Here is a 21407-nt window from a genome sequence, read left to right as displayed (position 1 = left end):
GGCAGGTGGTGCCGGCGAGGAACGCGCCGATGACATCCGAGTCGGTGATGTTGGGCAGCTCGGTGCATTGCTTCGAAAATCGCCGGATGTAGTCCCGGAGAGACTCTCCCGGCTGCTGTCGGCAGCTTCGGAGGTCCCAGGAATTCCCGGGGCGCACGTACATGCCCTGGAAATTGCCGGCGAAAGCTTGGACCAGGTCATCCCAGTTGGAGATCTGCCCCGGAGGCAGGTGCTCCAACCAGGCGCGAGCGGTGTCGGAGAGGAACAGGGGGAGGTTGCGGATGATGAGGTTATCGTCGTCCGTTCCACCCAGTTGGCAGGCCAGACGGTAGTCCGCGAGCCACAGTTCCGGTCTCGTCTCCCCCGAGTACTTTGCGATAGTAGTCGGGGGTCGGAACCGGGTCGGGAACGGTGCCCGTCGGATGGCCCGGCTGAAGGCCTGCGGACCGGGCGGTTCGGGCAAGGGACTCCGATCCTCCCCGCTATCGTAGCGTCCCCCACACCTGGGGTGGTAGCCTCGGCGCACCCTCTCGTCGAGGTGGGCCCGACGGTCGCGATGATGGTGCTCGTTGCCGAGGCGGCCCGGGGCCGCAGGCGTGGTGTTGCGTGTGCGCCCGGTGTAGACCGAGGCTTCCCGCATGAGTCGGGAAGTCGCGGCATGAGGTTCCGAGGGGTATCCCTGCCTTCGGGAGGCAGAGCTCTCGGCCCATCGGACCGCGGCGCCTTCCAGGAGATTCTTGAGTTCCCCCTGGATTCGCCGACCCTCGGTGGTGGATGGCTCCGGCATCGCGCGGAGAAGCATCGCTGCTGCAGCCAGGTTCTGGCCGACCCCACTAGATGCGGGTGGCGGCCTGAACCGGACGTCGTCTGCAACGCGGTGCTGGAAGCCCTGGGGCAGGTGACGTATTTCTCCGGCCGGGGGTTGGCCCGCCCATGCCTGCCCGAAGTCCCGGCGGATCGGCTCAAGCGCTCCTGCTCCCTCGTCGAGCCTGGCCTGCACCCCGCGGATTTGCTCGAGCTGTGGATCATGGCCCCCCGCCTGAACGGGGACCACAGCTATCTCCCGTGGGATGTCAACGCGGGGCACAGGCCTAGGGAGATCACCATCCTCCGGCATGCCAAGATGATTGCCTTCGGAGGGACCCCCTAGATCGACATGGAAGCATTCGCGGCTTGGGCTGCAGTCCTCGTCGTCGAGGCTGCGGCTACCGTCGGAAAAGTCGGAGAGGCAGTAGTCACATGCGGTCATGAAGTCCCGCATGGCACTGGGGTTGCCAAGTCCAGAGAAATCCCAACAGATGCTGGGGTCGTCGTCTTCCTCGGACCCAGAGGGCCCGTAGGTCGAGACGTCCGTCAACCGGTCCCAAGGCGACCACATGCGAAACCCCTGAGGGTTTGGACTCGCCTCTACGAGAGCGTCCGCCAAAGCAAAGCCGCTTGGCGGGTCGAGGCTGAATCCAAGAGGCGTGAGATGGGAATCGGTCGGTACCTCTTGGTCGACGGGCAGTGATGAAGTCACGTCGGGGACTGACTGCACCGTCGTCTCAGGTACGAGGGCGACGTCCTGCAAGCTTTTCGCAAGCGCGCTGGCGTCGTCCACTTTCTCGGAATTGGCGTGTCGCAGGGAGACGGCGCTCGTCTTCGTCTCAGGCGCGAAGTCGATACCCGGTGTGCCCCTCGTTGGGGTGCCGGCGCTGTCGACTCACTCGACAACCAACGAGGCGCTGCCTCCTGCTTGGCCTTGGCTGCCCCGCCTTCCCCTCCGTCGGCGGGGAAGAAAGCGGGACGATCTCGAAGGTTGTTCTTCCACCACGCGGGGAAGACGTCGTCGATTCCGCCGCCGGCGGGCGGGCTGTCGGTCGCCATTGTCATTGTCGCGCGGCGGTGGAAGGAGTATCATGTCGTAGCTGCCGTCGAAGGACATGAACTCAAGACTCCCAAAACGGAGCACCGTCCTGGGTTGGAGAGGTTGCTGGAGACTGCCCATCTGGAGCTTGACGGGAAGCTGTTCGTCAACACGCAGCAGGCCCCTACCTGGCGCGCCAACTGTCGGCGTTTCGAGATGGGGGGTCCATTGGGCCGACGAGTGAGTGTCGCCGCGTGGCCCAGCCCAGATGGGTCGAGCGCGAGGGCGAGCGCGAAGGGGGGAGAGCGAGGCGGCCGGAGACCGGCGTGAGAGAGGTGGGAATCCCGCGGCCTTCGTGTTCGTCCCGCGCCCAGGTCGGGTGCGATTGCAGTAGGGGGTTACAAGCGTCCACGCGGGTGAGGGAGCGAGCGGCTTCCAAGCGAGCGCCTGTCTCGTCCTCGTCCCCGCGCGGCCAACCCTCTCTAAGAGGGCCCTGGTCCTTCCTTTTATAGGCGTAAGGAGAGGATCCAGGTGTACAATGGGGGGTGTAGCAGAGTGCTATGTGTCTAGCGGAGGAGAGCTAGCGCCCTAAGTACATGCCGATGTGGCAGCCGGAGTGATTTTGGCACCCAGCTGGTGTGATGTCGTGGCCGTCGGAGGAGCGATGGAGCCTGGCGGAGGGACAGCTGTCGGAGCGGTTGGGCCCTTGCTGACGTCCTCTTGCTTCCGTAAGGGGGCTGAGAGCCGCCGTCGTCACAGGGTATGCGGGGCGCCATCATTGCCTATCTGGCGAAGTGAGCCAGACGGGACACCGATCTTGTTTCCTGCGACTCGAGTCAGCTCGGGGTAGGGCGATGATGGCGCCTCCTGTTGACGTGGCTGGCCTGCGCCCTAGGTTGGGCGATGTGGAGGCTCCTCCGAAGCCGAGGTCGAGTCTGTCTTCCATGGCCGAGGCCGAGTTCGAGCCCCTGGGTCGGGCGAGGCGGAGGTCCTCGGCAGAGGCCGGGGCGGAGTCTGAGCCCTGGGGTCGGGCGAAGCGGAGTTCGTCATCTTTTGGGGCTGAGCCCGAGTCTGAGCCCTCGGTCGGGCGGAGCGGAGTTCGCCGTCTTCCGGGGCCTAGCCCGAGTCTGAGCCCTGGGTCGGGCGGAGCGGAGTTCGCCGTTTTCCGGGACTTAGCCCGAGTCCGAGCCCTGGGTCGGGCGGAGCGGAGTTCGCCGTCTTCCGGGGCCTAGCCCGAGTCCGAGCCCTGGGTCGGGCGGAGCGGAGTTCGCCGTCTTCCGGGACTTAGCCCGAGTCTGAGCCCTGGGTCGGGCGGAGCGGAGTTCGCCGTCTTCCGGGACCTAGCCCGAGTCCGAGCCCTGGGTCGGGCGAAGCGGAGCTTCCTATGGTGCCTTTGGTAGGGCCTGACTGCCTGTCAGTCTCTCTCTGTCAAGTGGCACTGCAGTCGGAGTGGCGCAGGCGGCGCTGTCCTTCTGTCAGGCCGGTCAGTGGAGCGGCGAAGTGACGGCGGTCACTTCAGCTCTGCCAGGGGGCGCGCGTCAGGATAAAGGTGTCAGGCCACCTTTGCATTAAATGCTCCTGCGACTTGGTCGGTCGGTGCGGCGATTTAGTTAGGGTTGCTTCTTAGCGAAGGCAGGGCCTCGGGCGAGCCGGAAATATGTTCGCCGTCGGAGGGGGGCCTCGGGCGAGACGGAAATCCTCCGGGGTCGGCTGCCCTTGTCCGAGGCTAGGCTCGGGCGAGGCGTGATCGAGTCGCTCGAATGGACTGATCCCTGACTTAATCGCACCCATCAGGCCTTAGCAGCTTTATGCTGATGGGGGTTACCAGCTGAGAATTAGGAGTCTTGAGGGTACCCCTAATTATGGTCCCCGACAATAATCATGCAACATAAGAAACATGTGCACTATTTAATCAATTAAGTTCTAGACAAGAGAATTTATAAGCTATGCTACTTCAGACATTTGCAATCCAAAAGGATGTGATACATATTTACCAATTTTAGATGACGTTGGAGTAGCATATACAAGAGAAACTCATTCTCTTATGAAATTATAGAAGATACATTTATTGGAGCAAAGAATCTTTGATACCCATAAAAAATTTGCAGTGGAAGCGATTGTCTTTGCCCAAAAATTCCTTTCTAATTTGAGACTACACACATAATAGACTTGAAAATGAAGTTAGTCTCAAAGATTCAAATTATAGACTATTCTCCCCCTAAATGTGTGCATACAAGTGATGAATACTTGTTTAGCTTATGCACTTGGACTTATGAGGCCAGGGGATTAAGTTCTACAATTTGAACCTTGGTACAAATAAAGTATGAAAATATGAAATTGCACCAATTGAAGGAATTACTCATAATCAAAAGGTATACTAATAGACATGATGTGCAATATTTTAAGCCAAGATTCTTGAGAAGTTAGCATGTTTGACTCATACCTCACTAAGATGACTTAAGACTAACTTATGACATCACCACAAGAGGTATTAATCAAATATCTAGAGATTCTTTAATCGTCACCACAAGTGCAACCTTATGATGTGACTTAAGATATTGCATCTACATGCATACACTAGCATGTAAGAGCCTAGATGTACAAAGGTAATACAATAGTTCATGGAATGACACACCTTTGTTCTATGCCACATGGTCTCCATTATAGTCATGAATTTCCATCTTAGCTTTTGATAGGCTTGACATTTCAAAGAGAAACTTATCCTCTTCAAACGATCAAGAGAAACTCATTTTCATTTCTATGGAACCATTCATCCTCATTTGATGTTCTCCAAGGTGTGAGACTACACAACATGAACTTGAAAGAAATCATTAGCCTCACAAGATATAGGCTAAACTCTCCCTCAATTTGTGCATGCAAGAGTACACAAAGTACACTTATGCACATTAACAATGCGAGGTTAAAGGAGATGTTTGTACTATATCTTGGTTTTAACATAACATGCTTTACATAGATGATGAAAATTAAACCAAGTATATCAATTGAAATTCTGAAGGGTAAAGCATGCTAATATGAACCTCAAACCTCATAATGAAGGATATCATATAAATATGTCACTACATCTTCATTATTAGGTTGACAAAAAGTGTAACTCCCTTCTTGAATCACTGTGATTTTTTTCTCTTTATGATTTCATCCAACCAGGTGATCTTGAACTTCATTGATCTTGGCTTGGTTCAATCATACTTGATATGAGACCCATTGAAACTCAATGATTGAAACAACCAAGACTCTTATATCCGTGGATTTTGAATCCATCTTGAAAACACTTGGAAGGACCTTATTGAAACACTTAGAAAAGAGAGCATTAGAAACACAAGAGAGGGTTTCACAAATGATAATCCTTATATGTGGATCGCAAATGAATCATCATTCTTAGAACCCAAAAGGATAGATTAAATTCCTTTAAATTAGTGCATACATATAGTTGATGTCAAAGTTTTATGCACCATTGAACATTTTATATTGCAAGGAATTTAACCTATACTATGGTACATTTCACTAAGGATAGAATACTAAAACAACTTAAGGAGAGGAAGTTTTCATACCTTGGCCTCTTATCAACTTCATCTTACTTTAGTTGAATAGTATCCCTTAAGCTTGTGATTTATCCAATTTAATAATAAGCACCATCTCTTAATATAGATTTTCTATGGATAAACTCAACACAAGAGATGGCATTAGTAGCACAAGCACTAGTTTCTTATTTAGCAATCCTTTATATGTGGAAGGCAAGTGAGTTGCTAAAATAGAGAAACCTCATAATATGGACTAAATTTCCCTTGAGCCCTCATGCACAATATATTTTGAATGACATGGATAATATGCATGGTTATTCAATGAAGTCTAAAAGGGCTGACTTAATCCATATTATGGTAAGTGTCTAATAAAGAAGAATCAAATCCAAATTAACTAGATAGAGAATACGCCACATAATTTTGGATTGTTCACCATATGATAATATTCATTCATCTTCCAATTAGACCTTTATTTCATAATCAACAACTGATGTATATCCTCAAGTGCTTCTTTTTCCTTAGTGGCTACACAAGTCACAAAAGAGATAAGATTTGAAAATAATATGCACTTAGATTCAGTTGTTACCACCCTTGCTACTATCTCCAAATATGATTTATACATTCAATATCGAGCACCCAACTTAATCCATTGAAGGTGTGATCCTGCAAAACAAGTTTAAGCTTCATATCTTGGTACCCAATTTGAATTGGGTCCTTTGAGATTAGTAGGAAGAGCCTTGAGTATCCACACAATCCTTATTGTAACCTTTCTCTTTGTGTAGGCACTCACATATACTTGACAACCATCTTACATGGTTTCAAGTCAGTATTTAATCACATAGATAAAAACTAGAGTTAAGAATAGGAGCCTTTTCTCCTTTTTTTTAATACATCGTTGTGTTGCCTTCTTGATGATGAACCTAGCTTGACCTTGGGTGCACCTAGCTTATCAAGGTTAGTCGCACAAGCATTCATATCATGAAGACAAGTTATGCATGGAATTTACAACTTAGTGATCCAATTCAATGTGAAGCATATGGATATCGATTGAAGTATATTTCTAAGATATCAAAATATGGGTTTCCAAAATTTAGAGAGTATGTATCACTAATTATACCTTTTATAGTTAAAAATCATATCCATATTAGTGCATATGTATGTGATGAATATCAACAAAAAGATTCTTATACACTTTTATAATAAATGAAAAGGGAATTTTAAACTGCATCAAGAGTAGCTATTTAGAAAATAAAGATTACAATCCATATGAATGAAATACAAATTTACCATTTTGGATTGTCTTAGTATAGCTTACTCAAGTGAAACTTATTCTCTATGACACAAGATATATAATGTTCTCCCACTAGATATGTGCATCAAGTATTTGAATGACTTGCCACATGCACTTTCAATTCATTTAAGAGTCTCATGAGGAGTATATTACATATCATGGTCAAGGCATGACAAATTTGCAATGAATTAACTTATGCCTAAGAATATTTACCACCATATAAATGTACCATTTGTTATACCAATTTGACAGATCTTACTATCTGTGGTGGTGTCACTTTAGCATTCTTCTTTTCATCATTTGTGGAGACTTCCTTCTTTGTTATCTCTTTTCCTTTTAAAACTAGTCGATAAAACACTTTGAAAAGAGGTATTAGTAGTACAAGGAAGTATTTAATGAATGATGATATCTATATATGAATGGCAAACAAATCATCATTTATTAGGCGTAAAGGCATAAATTAAATTCCTTTTAAATTAATGCACATGGATGAGTGAATTAATAATATGCACCAATTTACAAATTTAAGCCAAAAAGAATTTAACTTTCATATTGACATTTTTTTTCTTCATAAAATAGATTATTACCAATTGAAAGAATGCCACTTGAAAGGAACTATTATTGGTCACATACCAAATGAAACAATAAAAGTCTGCAAAAATAAAGCTGAAAAGGTACTGCAGAAAAAGTGAAAAAGCAATTGACGCGTTCTGAAAAGGTGACCTGACGCGACAAAAAAATGACTGAAAAAGTGCTGCAAAAGTTGAATGAAAAAGTGCTGCAAAAGTTACTGAAAAGGTGCTGCAAAAGTTGCTGAAAAGGTGCTGCAAAAGTTGCTGAAAAGGTGCTGTAAAAGTTGATCTGACGCCTGAAAAAGGTGCTGTTGCAGACTGAAAAAGGCGTCTGAAAAAGGGCTGACACAGTCTGAAAAAATGGTCAGACTGGCCGGTCAAACTGTGCCAGACCGGTTCAACCGGTCCTGGACACCGGTTCAACCGGTTTCAGCCAGGGGGTTTCCTGGTGAATACCAGCCGAACTGAAGTTCAACTCAGAAGTTCAGCTGGTCTCCCCAGCTGAGCTAGAAAGTTCAGCTGGTCAGACCAGTTGAGCTTGGAATGAAAATTTTAAAATAATTTTCCACAATAAACCTCATTTCAAATTTTAAAATGTACGCATAGATTGAATGACACACTCTATTTTAGAAACACATTCTCATGTTGTGAAACTACATAAATCACTCAGATAAGAACATTAGTCTCACAACTTTAGTCATATAGAGAATTCCCCTTTTGATAAGTGCTTTAAGAATTTGAATTTCTTACTTAGCACTCTATTCATTTAAGAACATGGGATAATACTCTTTATGTCTAGGTCATGGCAATAATATGATGATTAACTTGAAATATGCCACAAGATACATACAATCAATTAAAGCATGTAGATTGTCACAATATAAAAATATGAACTTGCAATCTACCATATAATTAGAATTTTTTCAAAACAAGGTAAAATATTTTAAGTTCATTCTCAAGTGCTTCATTTTTCTTATGTGGCTACAAAAGACACAAAGGAATATACTAATTAAAAACAATGTGCACTTAAGATTTTAATTGTTACCATCCTTTGGATATCACTTGGTTGTAGGCCTTTTGCTTGATTCCCACAAAGATTAATCCTTATTCCCTACAACACAAGTTCTTGCTAGAGATGAATATGAAGTTAGTGATATAACAACTCAATTCATCTTTGGGTCAATCTTAAAGGATAGACAATGTAAGATTGATAGCTTGAGATAAGAATTGAGTTAAACCGCTCAAGCACCCCAAAGCTTCATATCATCTTTGGGTACCTGCAAATAGTTTCAAACACATTTTGGTACCCATCTCATGATGGGTCCATCAAGGTTAGGCAATAAAGACTTAGGCACCCAAATAGCCTTAGTCCTAAAATGTGGTGAACTCATCACCTTTCTAGCACAAGAGTCAAATTTGGGTCTCCTAAGCATATTTGAATATATTGACAAGTTAGGTTTAGGAGTTTTACCCTTTGGACAAACCTTGAATAGATGACCTTTTTCACGGCAATTGTAGCAAATGCGATGCTTGTCCTTGCAATGCATTTGCCTTTTGCTTTCATCCTTTTTGATGGTCATCTTTCTTGATCGTGCAAGGTCTTGATTCTTCATGTGGGGGCATGAATCAATTTCATGGCCCTTCTCCTTGCATCCATAGCACCTCCTATCGCTTCTCTTTGATCTTTCTTTGTTGAAGCACATAGGTACATTGTTAGAGCAAATCATATGAGCATTAATTTTCTTACCATGGATTTTGCTCATGCCTTTCTTGGAAAGCTTGGTATTCTTTTGAAGGGGTTTTGTGCATGCTACGGTTGTCCCCTTCTCAAGCTTTTTCACCATATTATCACAGTTATCTTGAGAAGGTTGAGCGTGACACTTTCCCTTCAAACGAGTTAAGCTCCTTCTTAGCATTCCAACTTCTTCCTTGAGCTCTTTATTTTCTTGTGTGATAGAAATATAACTAATTCCTGAAATGTCTAGCTCAATGGAAGATTGGCTTTCTTGAGAGCAACATTTGTTAGCACATGATAATATAGTTTCTACTTGAGTACATGTGCATATGTGAGGTTGGTATGATTTCAAATTAGTTAACACAACCTCATGAGCCATTTCTAACATGATATGTGAATCCATAAATTTATTATGAGAGCATACAAGCATATCATGTTTTTCTTGCAAGGCTAGATTTTCAATGTTTAGCTTTTCTACCGTGTTCTTGAGCATAGAATTTTTATTTTCTAATTGAGCAATATATGATGAATGATTAATAACTTTAATTTGCTCAATTGAAATGTCTTCATACCTTTGGACCAAATCATCATGAGAGCACTTTAGCTTCTCATGCTCTTTGGTCAACTTCTCTAAGTTTTCGATTTTTCTGATGAGGAAGTCTTCTTGCTTATGAAGCATTTCTTTTTGGTCTTCCGCTCTTTTCATGAGTTTGAGCAAGCTCATCCGATGTTTCTTGCTTAGCTGAGCAAAGAATTGTTGAAGATCGTCCTCATCTTCACTATCACTTTCTTGCTCCTCCTCATCCTCACTTTCACTTTCACTTTCACTGTCACTCCCATTAGCAATAAAGCACATATGAGAAGTGGATTTGAAAGACGAACCTTGTGAAGAGGTGGATTCGTCGTTTGGTCTGCATCGATCATTTTCTTCTTCAATTTTGTTCTTTGCCTCATCTTCCTTCATTTTGAGGAACATCCTTTCGGCGATTCTCATGGCAAGATCTATTGCCCTAGGATCAACATCTGCAACAAAAGATGAAGTCGAGGCAACCTCAACTTTTTCAAGCTTAGAAGCACTTTCGTTTCTTAGTCCCCCCGACATGATCTTTTCCTCACGCGGTTAAGCGTTAGAACGAGGATTAGACTCTGATACCAATTAAAAGTTGCCTAGAGGGGGGGGGGGTGAATAGGCAAGTTAAAACTTTTTCAACAAAAAACTAGAAGCAAACTGGGTAAAACTGAATTGATCTCGAAATTCACCCAGTTAACTTTGGAAATGAGATGTTCTAGATAATCCACAGGGTTCAAAGTAGTAGATCTGAGAAGGGCACTTCTCAAAATCCACACACCAAAAAGATATGAACAAATCTTTCATGGAAGGGTGAGAGAATGAAGAACACAAACAAAACAATGAACAAGAACACAAGAGACACAAGATTTATCCCGAGGTTCGGTCACACCACAAAAGGTGCCCTACTTCCTCGTTGAGGCGCCCACAAAGAGCCGGGTCTCTTTCAACCCTAATCCTCCCTTTGCCGACCACAAAGGTCAAGCTCACACACTAATCTTTGCTCAAACGAGCGGGTAATACAAACTTTCTTGTGGTCTTCCACAAGATTTGGAGACTCACAAGAGACACCTAGTCGTCTAGGAGCTAGAAGCTCCAAGAGTAATGAATCCACAAAGAACTCGATGTAGTACCAAAGCTCGAATCAAGAAGAAGAGCAAGAGAGATTTAGAGATGAAGCACAGAACCGCAGCTCTCAAGCTCACTCAAAGATTTCTCTCCAAAGATTTGAAATGGAAGAGGCAAGAGATGTGTGTGAGAGAGAGAGGGAGGTGTTTCTTGGGTTAGAAATGGAGTTCAAATCGTGCTCACTGCTTTGGGGTGAGAGGTAGGAGTGAGTATATATAGGTGGAGCTCAAAACTAGCCGTTTGGGCAGATTTTTCTGCCTGAGACCGGTTGAACCGCCCCTGGCAGGCCTGGCAGCCTGTCTGCCAGTCTGACTGGCAGACTGACGCGCAGACTGACCGCAGACTGTTCAGGGTTGACCAGACCGGTTGAACCGCCCCCAGGGCGGTTGAACCGCCCCTAACACCTCTGGCGACCTGTTTGCCAGTCTGACTTGCAGACTGTTGGTCAGAGGTCAGAGACCAGCTGAACTGCCCCTCAGGACCAGTTCAACCGGTCTTGACCAGAGAGTTTAGGAGAGAAAACCCCAGCTCAACTGCCCAGAGGCAAGTTCAGCTGGTGTATGGTCAAAGAGGTTCACAGCTGAAGTTGAGTTCAGCTGAAGTTGAGAAAGCTCAACTCAGCTGAAGTTCAGCTCAGCTGAAAAGCTCAGCTGCAGCTGAAGAAGCTCAACTCAGCTGAAGTCAAGTTCAGTTGGAAAGCTCAGCTGCAGTTGAAGAAGTTCAGCTGCTTTTCAGCAAGAACACTCTAGGTTTCTCAACCCTAACCACGGTCAACCATAGAACGTAAAAGAGATTTTTGCTTTTCAAAAATAGCTTTTGAATAGAGAGGTTTGAGCTTTGGCAAACACCAACCTTCTTTTTGGATCCCCTTTATAGTACGACGATTCCTATACTCAAGTTAAATAAAATATAATGAAGTAAACTCCTTGAGTCGTTGGTGTCTCATGTGTGATTTCTCCATGGCATTGCTTCATAAGGATCACAAACATCTTTGTCTCACCTTTTGAAGCAAACTCAAATCAAACCCTGTGACTTGTACCATATCACCTTATATGAGTTCAAATCATGGCTTCAAGTCACCTTACTGATGCATCAACATGTTATAACTCTTCATAGCTGATTAGTTCATCGACTTAGTGCAAGTACTCTCTTCTTCACCTTAGCCATGGTACCTCGGTCCATAAGCCGTCGCTTGGCCTTCACCTTCACTTAGTTTCTCGAAGCCCTTTCCTTGCTATATTCACCCTATCAAGCCATTCTTGAGTCACATCATATTGAGCATCCATTGAGAGAATCATTTCTTCAATATTGTGAACCTTGCTTGAATGTCATCTAGATATAACTGCTAAGATCAATCAAGCAATAGTTTGATTCTCATAGAAGCATATATGGACTGATAGTAATATGGTCTAGCCAATTCACGATTCCTCATATCTTATTCACTTTGGCTTGACCAATCCTCTTAATCACTTCATCCTCTGTTCTGATCATATGTATGTAGTGATTTCTCAGGTCTTGTCCATATATATTCAAACCAATACAGAGACCATATTATATCCATTTGCATTGTCTCATTGATTATTTAACCTCGTGTTGAACCTTTGTTCACTGATCATTATACACTATTCAAGTATGTTCATCATACTGAATTTCCTGTTCAACACTTAGCAAACTCGTTAGACCTTTAAATGTGTTGTTATCCAAATCACCAAAACTCACAAAAGGGATGAATGCACTTTCAAGAACCACCCGAGAAAACAGTGCTACCACAAGGGTGGTATGGGACGCCCTTTGCTTACTAATTAGGAAAGCTAGTGGAGGACTACCTTACCTGAAAGGGGCAAGGGCGGTAGAGGAGCTGCGGTATAGTGAGGTTCACGGGTCGATCATGCTGCGATGGCTTTTCGGATGAGGGATTCCTATATCGCCCTTCTCAGAAACCGTAGCGGGTTTTCTGAAGCTAGTGGAACTTTGTAAATGCCTCGTAGTGCTACCCTACCTCATCTCCTCGGTAGAGATGTATGGTATTCATGACCCCGCGGCAAATGGGTAACACGACTTGTGGGTAAAGATGTGCAACCTCTGCAGAGTGTGTATATCAGCTGTGCTCACGGTCATGAGTGGCTCGAACCCTCACATGAGTAATTTATGGAACTAAACTTAAATTGTCATATCCATTGCATTGTGGGTGTTATTATTAATCTTGATCACTTTTTTATTTGGGTTGGTATCTACCTATACTTAGTAACTGCTAATAAAATTTTTACCGACTCTAAAAGCAATGCTCAGCTTTAACCATCTCCATTGGTAAGCCTTACACTTCACATGAGCCCCAATGTAAGTGAGCTCATGCACATTATTCCCCACAACTTGTTGAGCGATGAACGCATGTGAGGTCACCCTTGATGTACTCACATCCCCCCAGGTCAAGAACAGGTACCACAAGATAAGGAGCATGAAGGATACCGCGATGAGTTCGTGAGAGGTCCAGGCTGTCATCCCCTAGTCAACTATGGTTGCTGGATCGTGTCTTCGTATGATGTAATTATTTAACTATTTTGTACAGAACTCCATTATGTATTAAAGATGTGATATTTGTTTCTGTACCATGAGTCATCATATGTGTGAGACTTGATCCTTGCATACATTTGATTCACGCCCGGGTTTGGCCCCTGAATCCGGGTGTGACATTCGTGTTCTTGAGGAGGCGGTGAAGATAGAGGCGGTTTATGGCATGGCATGTCGTATTCACGGCTTTCGACGAAAACCACTCTGGCGTCTTGTATTCTCCCAGCATCGTCCTTGCCATATCAATGAGCGTCCGATTCTTCGTCTCCATTACACCATTTTGTTGTGCAATGTAGGGAGCGGAGAACTCATGCTTGATGCCTTCCTCCTCAAGATATTCCTCGACTTGAAGATTCTTAAATTTAGATCCATTGTCGCTCCTTATCTTCTTCACCTTTAGCTGAAACTCATTTTGAGACTGCCTTAGGAAGCGCTTGAGGGTTTCTTGGGTTTCAAATTTATCCTGTAAAAAGAATACCCAAGTGAAGCGGGAATAGTCATCAACAATAACAAGACCATACTTACTTCCCCTGAAGAGATCCATATGAAGATGCTGCAATGGACTTGACATCGTCAGAGATCCATATGAAGAAGCTCAAATGGTCTTGACGTCGTCATCACGTTCTTGCTTGGATGACTTGTTCCCACTTGTTTTCCTGCTTGACACGTTGCACAAGGTCTGTCTTTCTCAAAATAGACATCGGTTAGTCCTAACACATGTTCTCCCTTTAGAAGCTTATAAAGGTTCTTCATACCAACATGTGATAGACGGTGATGCTAGAGCCAGCCCATGTTAGTCTTAGCAAGTAAACATGCATCTAGATCGATATTCTCTTTAGTAAAATCTACTAAGTAAAGCTTGTTGTCAGATACACCTTTAAATGCTAATGAACCATCACTTTTTCTAAAGACAGTTACATCAACATTTATAAATAAACAGTTATATCTCATATGACATAACTGGATGACAGAAAGCAAATTATAACCAAGTGATTCTACCAAAAAGACATTAGAAATAGAGTGCTCGGTAGTAATCGCTATATTACCTACCCCTTTACCTTTCCTTGGTTCTCATCTCCAAAGATGATCATGTCATGGGAATCCTTATTCTTGACATAGGAGGTGAACATCTTCTTCTCTCCCATCATGTGGTTTGTGCATCCATTATGAATGATCCAACTTGAGCCCCCGGATGCATAAACCTGCAAGGAATTTAGGCTTCGGGTTTAGATCCCCAACTTGTGTTGGGTCCTATCAGGTTAGTTACATAAGATTTTGGAACTCAAATGCAAGTCTTACCTCTCTTGCATTTCGGTCTCACATTGGTAGCAACAATTCCATCATTCTTACAATAAATTAGATAGGGAGCATCAAAAGTACAAAATAGAATAGAAGGACCATGAGATGCATTCCTATCCTTAGGCGCGTGAGAAACAACATGAGATGCACGACACCTAGGTCTTCTCCTACTATGAGCATAAGAACCACTAGATGAAGCAATCATAATGCGAGGAGTAAAAACAGCATCATGACGTGTATGTAAAACGGGATGATCAATACATGCATCATGGTGAACATTATGAGCATTATGAGAAACATTCTTCACATGAGAATACAAATAAGCATGGTTCTTCTTATCATGAAAAGAATGCGAGCTAGTAGCCATAGGCGCCTTCCCCTTGTCCTTAGTGAAGTTGAGAGCCTTTTGGCTTTTTATGTTCTTGGATTCCCCATGGAAACGAGACCATCTTTAATGGAGGGATGTCTACCAATGGTGAAGGCATCCCTAGCAAATTTAACTTTTTCTACTTCATTCTTGCAAGTTTTAATTTGAACATTTAATTGAACAATTTCATCATTCAACTTTGCAATAGTAGAAGCATGATCATTGCAAGCATCAATGTCAAAATCCTTACATCTATTGCAAATAAATACATGCTCCAAAGATGAACTAGCAACACTTAGCTTTTCTATTCTAGCATTTAATTTAGCATTTAAACTCTTAAGGCTAGAAATAAAGGAATGGCAAGAATACAATTCAAACGCAAGCATTTCATTCTTCTTTATTTCTAAAGCAAGGGATTTTTCTACTTCTACTACTTTATCATGTTCCTCATAAAATAAATCCTCTTGTTTTTCTAGCAATCTATTCTTTTTATTAAGAGCATCAATTAATTCATTAATTTTATCAATCTTAGATCTATCTAAGCCCTTAAAGAGATCATTAAACGAAGTGTACTTGGGAGTGTCACGTGTACATACCTTGTTTTCCTTAGCCATGAGGCATGTGTGTTGCTCGTTGGGGGAAGAGAGAAGACTTGTTGAAGGCAGAGGCGGCAAGTCCTTCGTCATCGGAGTTGGATGAAGGGTAGTCCGAGTCCCATTCCTTGCTAATGTGCGCCTCACCCTTCTTATTTCTATAGAACTTCTTCTTCTCCTTCTTGTCTTGGTCCTGGTCATTTTCATTATCGAGACATTGAGCAATAAAATGACTGAACTTACCACACTTGAAGCATGAACACTTTCTCCTTGATTTGTTCTTGTTGGAGTAGTCCTTGTGTCCCTTCAAAGCAGTTTTAAAGTGCCTGATCACGAGCGCCATCTCATCCTCATTAAGGCCAGTCGCCTCAACTTGTGCCACCTTGTCGGGAAGCGCCTCCTTGTTGGTCGTTGCTTTGAGTGCAACTGGTTGCGGCTCTTAGTGAGGAAGAGGTTTGTTGGCGATAACGTTGACGTACCTTTCTTCCTTTACCATCATGTGCCCGCTCACAAACTTGCCAAGAATTTCTTCGGGCAACATTTTGGGATATCTAATGTTCTCACGAATAAGATTTACAAGATGAGGATCAATAATAATAAATGACCTTAGCATGAGGCGCACGACGTCATGATCCGTCCATCTTGTACTCCCGTAGCTACTGATCATTTTTGCATCGTTTCCCTCATGGGCGATTTTGAGGGTATCCCCTATCTCCTTGGCATTGTCCAAGCCACTAACCTTGTTATATTCATCCCTGCATAAATATGCTAAAAGCACAATAGTGGCCTAGGAATTTTTATGATTTTTCTAATGAATAAAAATAGCATTATCACTACTATCAAAATGCATTCCATTTTCTACTACATCCCAAATGCTAGGATGAAGAGAAAATAGATGATTACACATTTTATGGCTCCAAAAAGAATAATTTTCCCCATCAAAATGAGGGGGCTTGCTAAGAGGAATAGATAATAGATGAGCATTGGAGTTGTACGAAATGTGGGAATAATCAAAAGAGTAGTTTTGGTTAACTATCTTTTTCTTGGAAGAAGAGTCATCGTCGTCATCCTCCTTTGGTGAAGATGAAAAGGTATCATTGTCGTAGTAGACTATCTTCTTGATGTGCCTCTTTTTCTTCCCGTCCTTCTTCTTGTTATTTAAGTCTGAGTCGATGGGCTTTTATCCCTTTGGCTCGTTGTTGTTGACGGTCTCCTTCTCCTTCTTGTCAATCATAATCCCCTTGCCTTTAGGATACATCTCTTCGAGGGTTAGTCCCTTGATGAAGAGAACAACTTTGATACCAATTGAGAGCATCGAGAGGGGAATGAATAGGTGATCCTACAAAATTAGCTCTAAACAACACAAACTTGATTTATAAAATGTGTTAGTGAGAACGAGAACCAGGTTAGGATGAGAAGAGAGGAGAACAAAGAACTCTTCACTTGATTGGTTCTTTAGGATGAGTATTAACCTTATGAGCAATATTACAAGTGAATATAAGAACTCAATAATACATATGTATTTATGTTTTATATCCTATACTTACATAATCACTTCGCTATGATATTCAAACATCACATCACCAAACACCCACTAACTAAAGTTTAGGTCGTGTCCTATCAAATGTTTGAATATCAAATATGCGTATCAAATATAGGTTTAATTAGAATTAATAAATTTATCTCATCTTTTAATATTTACCTATTTAATTAGTTTTTTAATTAAACTATATATATATATATATATATATATATATATATATATATATATATATATATATATATATATATATATATATATATATATATATATAATAGAGACTAAACTTAAAGTGGAACCAAACTTCTCCTAAGTCTTACCATGGCCGGTTCAAAACTAACCAATCATGTGCGGCCATGTGCCTACGACAGCTCGGGACTTCGGGAGCCGCGGGTGATCGGACCGCGCCCCGGCCGGGTGGCCTTGCGTACGGCAGTGGAAAGTGGTGATGCGCTCAGCCGACACACACACCGCAAAAGGCCCACGAGAAGACCCCGCCGGCCCGCCCTCTCCCTCCCCACCTCTACTCCACCTCCAATCCTCCCCGTTGCTGTCCCGCCGGCGTCGAAGCTCGAGAGAAGGGTGAGCACCTTGCCGCGAGGTGTGTCCGGTGAGCTAGCTAGGGACGCGCCAGCTCGTGCTGATCTGACCTGGAAGCTCTGGAGGCGATGAAAGCGCTCGGACGGGCGATGAGGTGGGCTTCCTGCTGCAAGCTCTCGGACGGGTGAGTGGTTGACTTTTTTTTTGTCTTGTGATTGAGGTCTAGCCGTCTAGGTGCGGGTTTGGGGTTATGAGACTGGGTTGCTCGGTTTTGGGGAGAAACGGAAAAAATGGTCTATTCGTAATTCGTGTGATGTCTTCAGCGGCAAACTTGCAATTGTTTTTGTTAATGAGAAAGGATGAGAGATGTGATTAATCGTGTCAGGTTGAAGAGGACATAAAGTTAGCTTCAAAGCCGTTTGTTCGGAATGTGCTGCATTTTGGGGTGGAGTTGGGTTTCCATTAGTACCATTCCTTTTTGGCTTACTATACAATCTGCTAGCAAGTGGTAAATGCTGCCAGTCATTTGATTGATTCATTGTTGGTTCGTTGTGTTCTTAGGGATGAACCAGGTAGGAGGAAGAAGGACGCATCGTGGCGGATCTTTTCACTGAAGGAGCTTCAGTCAGCAACGAACAATTTCAATTACGATAACAAGGTCGGCGAGGGTGGGTTTGGCAGTGTCTATTGGGGCCAGCTCTGGGATGGGTCACAGGTGCAATCTTTCTCCTGAACAACCGAAAGAATTTTCTTGTTCAACCTTTTTCGCTCTAGTGCTAGCTTCTGGGGACTTGCAATTTTGTTTTTTTTTTTCTGAACAAAAGCAACTGGCATTTTTTTTTTGTATTTTAGGTAAGAGCAGGACAATGCCATCAACGGGACCTCTTGTTGTTGATGATTGTATCTTAACTGATTCAGCCTCATCTTGGAGTGCTGTTTCTAGTTCTAGGCTTCTAGCAGTATTTAAAATCTAAAATGGTAGTATTCAGAGCTGTCCTTTGAGTATTCTTTGAAGATGATGTTGTAGCCATCCAGATTGTACCTTAGCTTGAGGCCATGACAACCACAAACTTTCCGGTCTCATTAGATCACTGTTAATCTGTTACTACTATAATCACGTGATCATATAACTAGACAGGCAAAATTTTAGTTGTGAACACAGTTGAGAGGGGAAAAGGCAAGTTAAGGATCAGCCAATCGCAGAGTCATGGCAAATTGGACCACTTCAGCTAATTGTTTTTACCCTATGGTGAACCTATGCTACTATAAGTTTGCGTTGTTCGTGCTATCACCTATATATATTGTGGCTACATAAAAAGTAGGGTTCTTGACATATGGGCATGCTATGTTGCAACAATCTGCCTTTTTTATAACCAACAATCTGTGTATTTGAATTTTTATTGCAACTATTTGGCAGTCTAGATCTAAACAATCGCCCTAGATTGAAGTTTCTTGAGTTCTTCTGTATTTCATAAGTTGTTTGCAATATGTAATTGGTGTACCATAATGTAAATCTTTTCCTTTTCTATGTGCTCCTTGTGGCCTCATTGATATGCTTTTGCTGCACACATTGAGTTATTGTTTCAATACCAGTTTCTTAGTGCTTGTTTGGGAGCAAGTGTAATGGAGGGGATTGAGGGGGCCAAAATCCTTTACTATGAATAGTAAAGGATTTTGGCCCCCTCAATCCCCTGCATTACCCTCGGTCCCAAACAAGCCCTTAAGGGACCTGTATGTTCTATTTACTCTTTACTCCATGAATGGAATTTCATATCCTGTAGAACTTACCACTTAACTCTTTAATGACACAAACAGGTTGCTGTGAAGAGGCTCAAGAGTTGGAGCAACAAAGCTGAAACAGAATTTGCTGTCGAGGTGGAGATTCTGGCACGGGTGAGGCACAAGAGCCTTTTAAGCTTGCGCGGATATTGTGCTGAAGGCCAGGAACGCTTGATAGTCTATGATTATATGCCAAACCTGAGCATACACGCCCAACTTCATGGACAGCACGCAGCAGAGTGCAATCTCAGTTGGGAAAGAAGGATGAAGATCGCCGTCGATTCCGCAGAAGGGATCGCGTAAGCCACGCAACACTAGCAATCATGTTTATCCTCACAGCATCATTTCATGCTTACCAAACTTCAGCAAATCTTATCATTTAAAATCCTTTCAACTTGCAGTTATCTGCATCACCATGCGACGCCACACATCATTCATAGAGATGTCAAGGCGAGCAACGTTCTCCTGGATTCGAATTTCCAAGCTCGGGTTGCTGACTTTGGGTTCGCCAAGCTAGTTCCAGACGGCGCGACGCATGTCACCACAAGGGTGAAAGGCACACTCGGTTATCTCGCACCAGAGTACGCGATGCTTGGGAAGGCCTCTGAAAGCTGCGATGTCTTCAGTCTCGGAGTCATGCTCCTAGAGCTTGCCAGCGGGAAAAAGCCAGTGGAGAAGCTTAACCCCACCACGAAGCGAACCATAGCTGAGTGGGCTCTTCCTCTAGCTCGGGACAGGAAGTTCAAGGAAATTGCCGATCCAAAGCTCAATGGTAGCTTCGTCGAGGACGAGCTGAAGCGAATGGTGCTCGTTGGGCTCGCCTGTTCCCAGGACAAGCCAGAGCAGAGACCCGTAATGTCTGAAGTCGTCGAGCTGCTCAGAGGAGAATCTACCGAGAGGCTTTCCAGGCTGGAGAATGGTGATCTGTTCAAGCCTGATATCTCGTTCCATGGCTCATCCGGACCTGATAGCTCGGACTGCGTCACGGAGGAGAGGAGTCCCAAGGCAGATGCGACAGAGGAGGCTGTTGATTCAAGTGAGACGGTTCCCTCAGCAAGGTAGTGTGATGCACGGTGGTGTACTGTCAGTAGGTGCCCTGAGCTCCTTGCCTGGGGGAAATGTGTTTATCAGTTCATTTTTGTGGTTATTCCTTGCTATTTAGCAAGTTAATCTGGGAGCCTCCTTGCCCGGTTCTCTTGTGTGGTGTCATTCCTTCGTGTTGGCATGGTTCTATGGCTTGTAAAATTCTGTATGTAAATCTGGGCCTGGTTCCATCCCTTCGTGTAGCAAGCAGTTCACTGCACTGTGGTTAGCGTTTTAGCTACTTCAGTCCATTAATGATTTGTGTGTAAGTCTGTAATATGTATTTTTTTAGGTTTTTATGATGGAACTTCGTTTTTCTAAAAGATTTTTATTTTTTCAAGGGACAATGAACTAATTTTTTTGGAAAATAGAAATCTATTATGAAAATGAGGTTCTCAAACTAGCCCTTAATATATATAATTATCACTACTTTCACATGAATTTTTGTTATTAAGCGCTTCTTTCGCAACGATGGTCACTAAAAATGCAAGATTGATTTCTGCAGGCACGAGCACTGCGATAAAGTTTGCGAACAAACCAGTCTAAGTCGGGTCCTTTCGAAATGGCCAGCCATCAATCGTGCTAGTCCACCCACCTTAGGATGCAGCCATCAATCGTGTCAAACTAAGCACCTTTCCCTTTCCCTAGGAAAGGACCAGAAGCTCGAAGAAACATAAAGTTGACTTGTTCTTTCTAGTTTAAATTGATAATGAGGGATTGTTAATGGATAGTAAATCAGGTCGAGTCATGGAGTAACCAGGACATGAGATTATATATGTGCAACCATGTTAATCAGTTTGTGGTGTGTAGGTGTGCAGTACAAGAACGATGGTCGACGGTTGAGGCGAAGGTCATGCAGGCTCGTGCTGATGAACCAGGAGCGGTGAAGGACGGGTGTTGGGTCTTAGCTGACGGACCGGAGTAGCCGGGTGACCAGCCATGATGGCTGACATCTGGGA

At 44.0% G+C, this 21407-nt stretch overlaps 1 protein-coding gene across 1 annotated transcript; it reads left to right on the top strand.

Annotated features, from left to right (window-relative positions):
* The first annotated feature begins 17496 nt into the window (after nt 1–17496).
* Nucleotides 17497–20559, top strand: LOC100282372 (BRASSINOSTEROID INSENSITIVE 1-associated receptor kinase 1). The gene is made up of 4 exons (NM_001155284.1): nt 17497–17770; nt 18148–18301; nt 19402–19664; nt 19767–20559. Exons 1-4 carry the CDS (start codon nt 17715–17717, stop codon nt 20425–20427), a joined length of 1134 nt encoding a protein of 377 aa, NP_001148756.1. The 5' UTR covers nt 17497–17714; the 3' UTR covers nt 20428–20559.
* The last annotated feature ends 848 nt before the right edge of the window (nt 20560–21407 follow it).

Source organism: Zea mays, chromosome 5 (assembly GCF_902167145.1).
Source record: "Zea mays cultivar B73 chromosome 5, Zm-B73-REFERENCE-NAM-5.0, whole genome shotgun sequence".
Lineage (NCBI taxonomy): Eukaryota > Viridiplantae > Streptophyta > Magnoliopsida > Poales > Poaceae > Zea > Zea mays.
The sequence above is the reverse complement of the archived record's forward strand: the minus strand, read 5'-3'. Positions and strand labels throughout refer to the sequence as shown.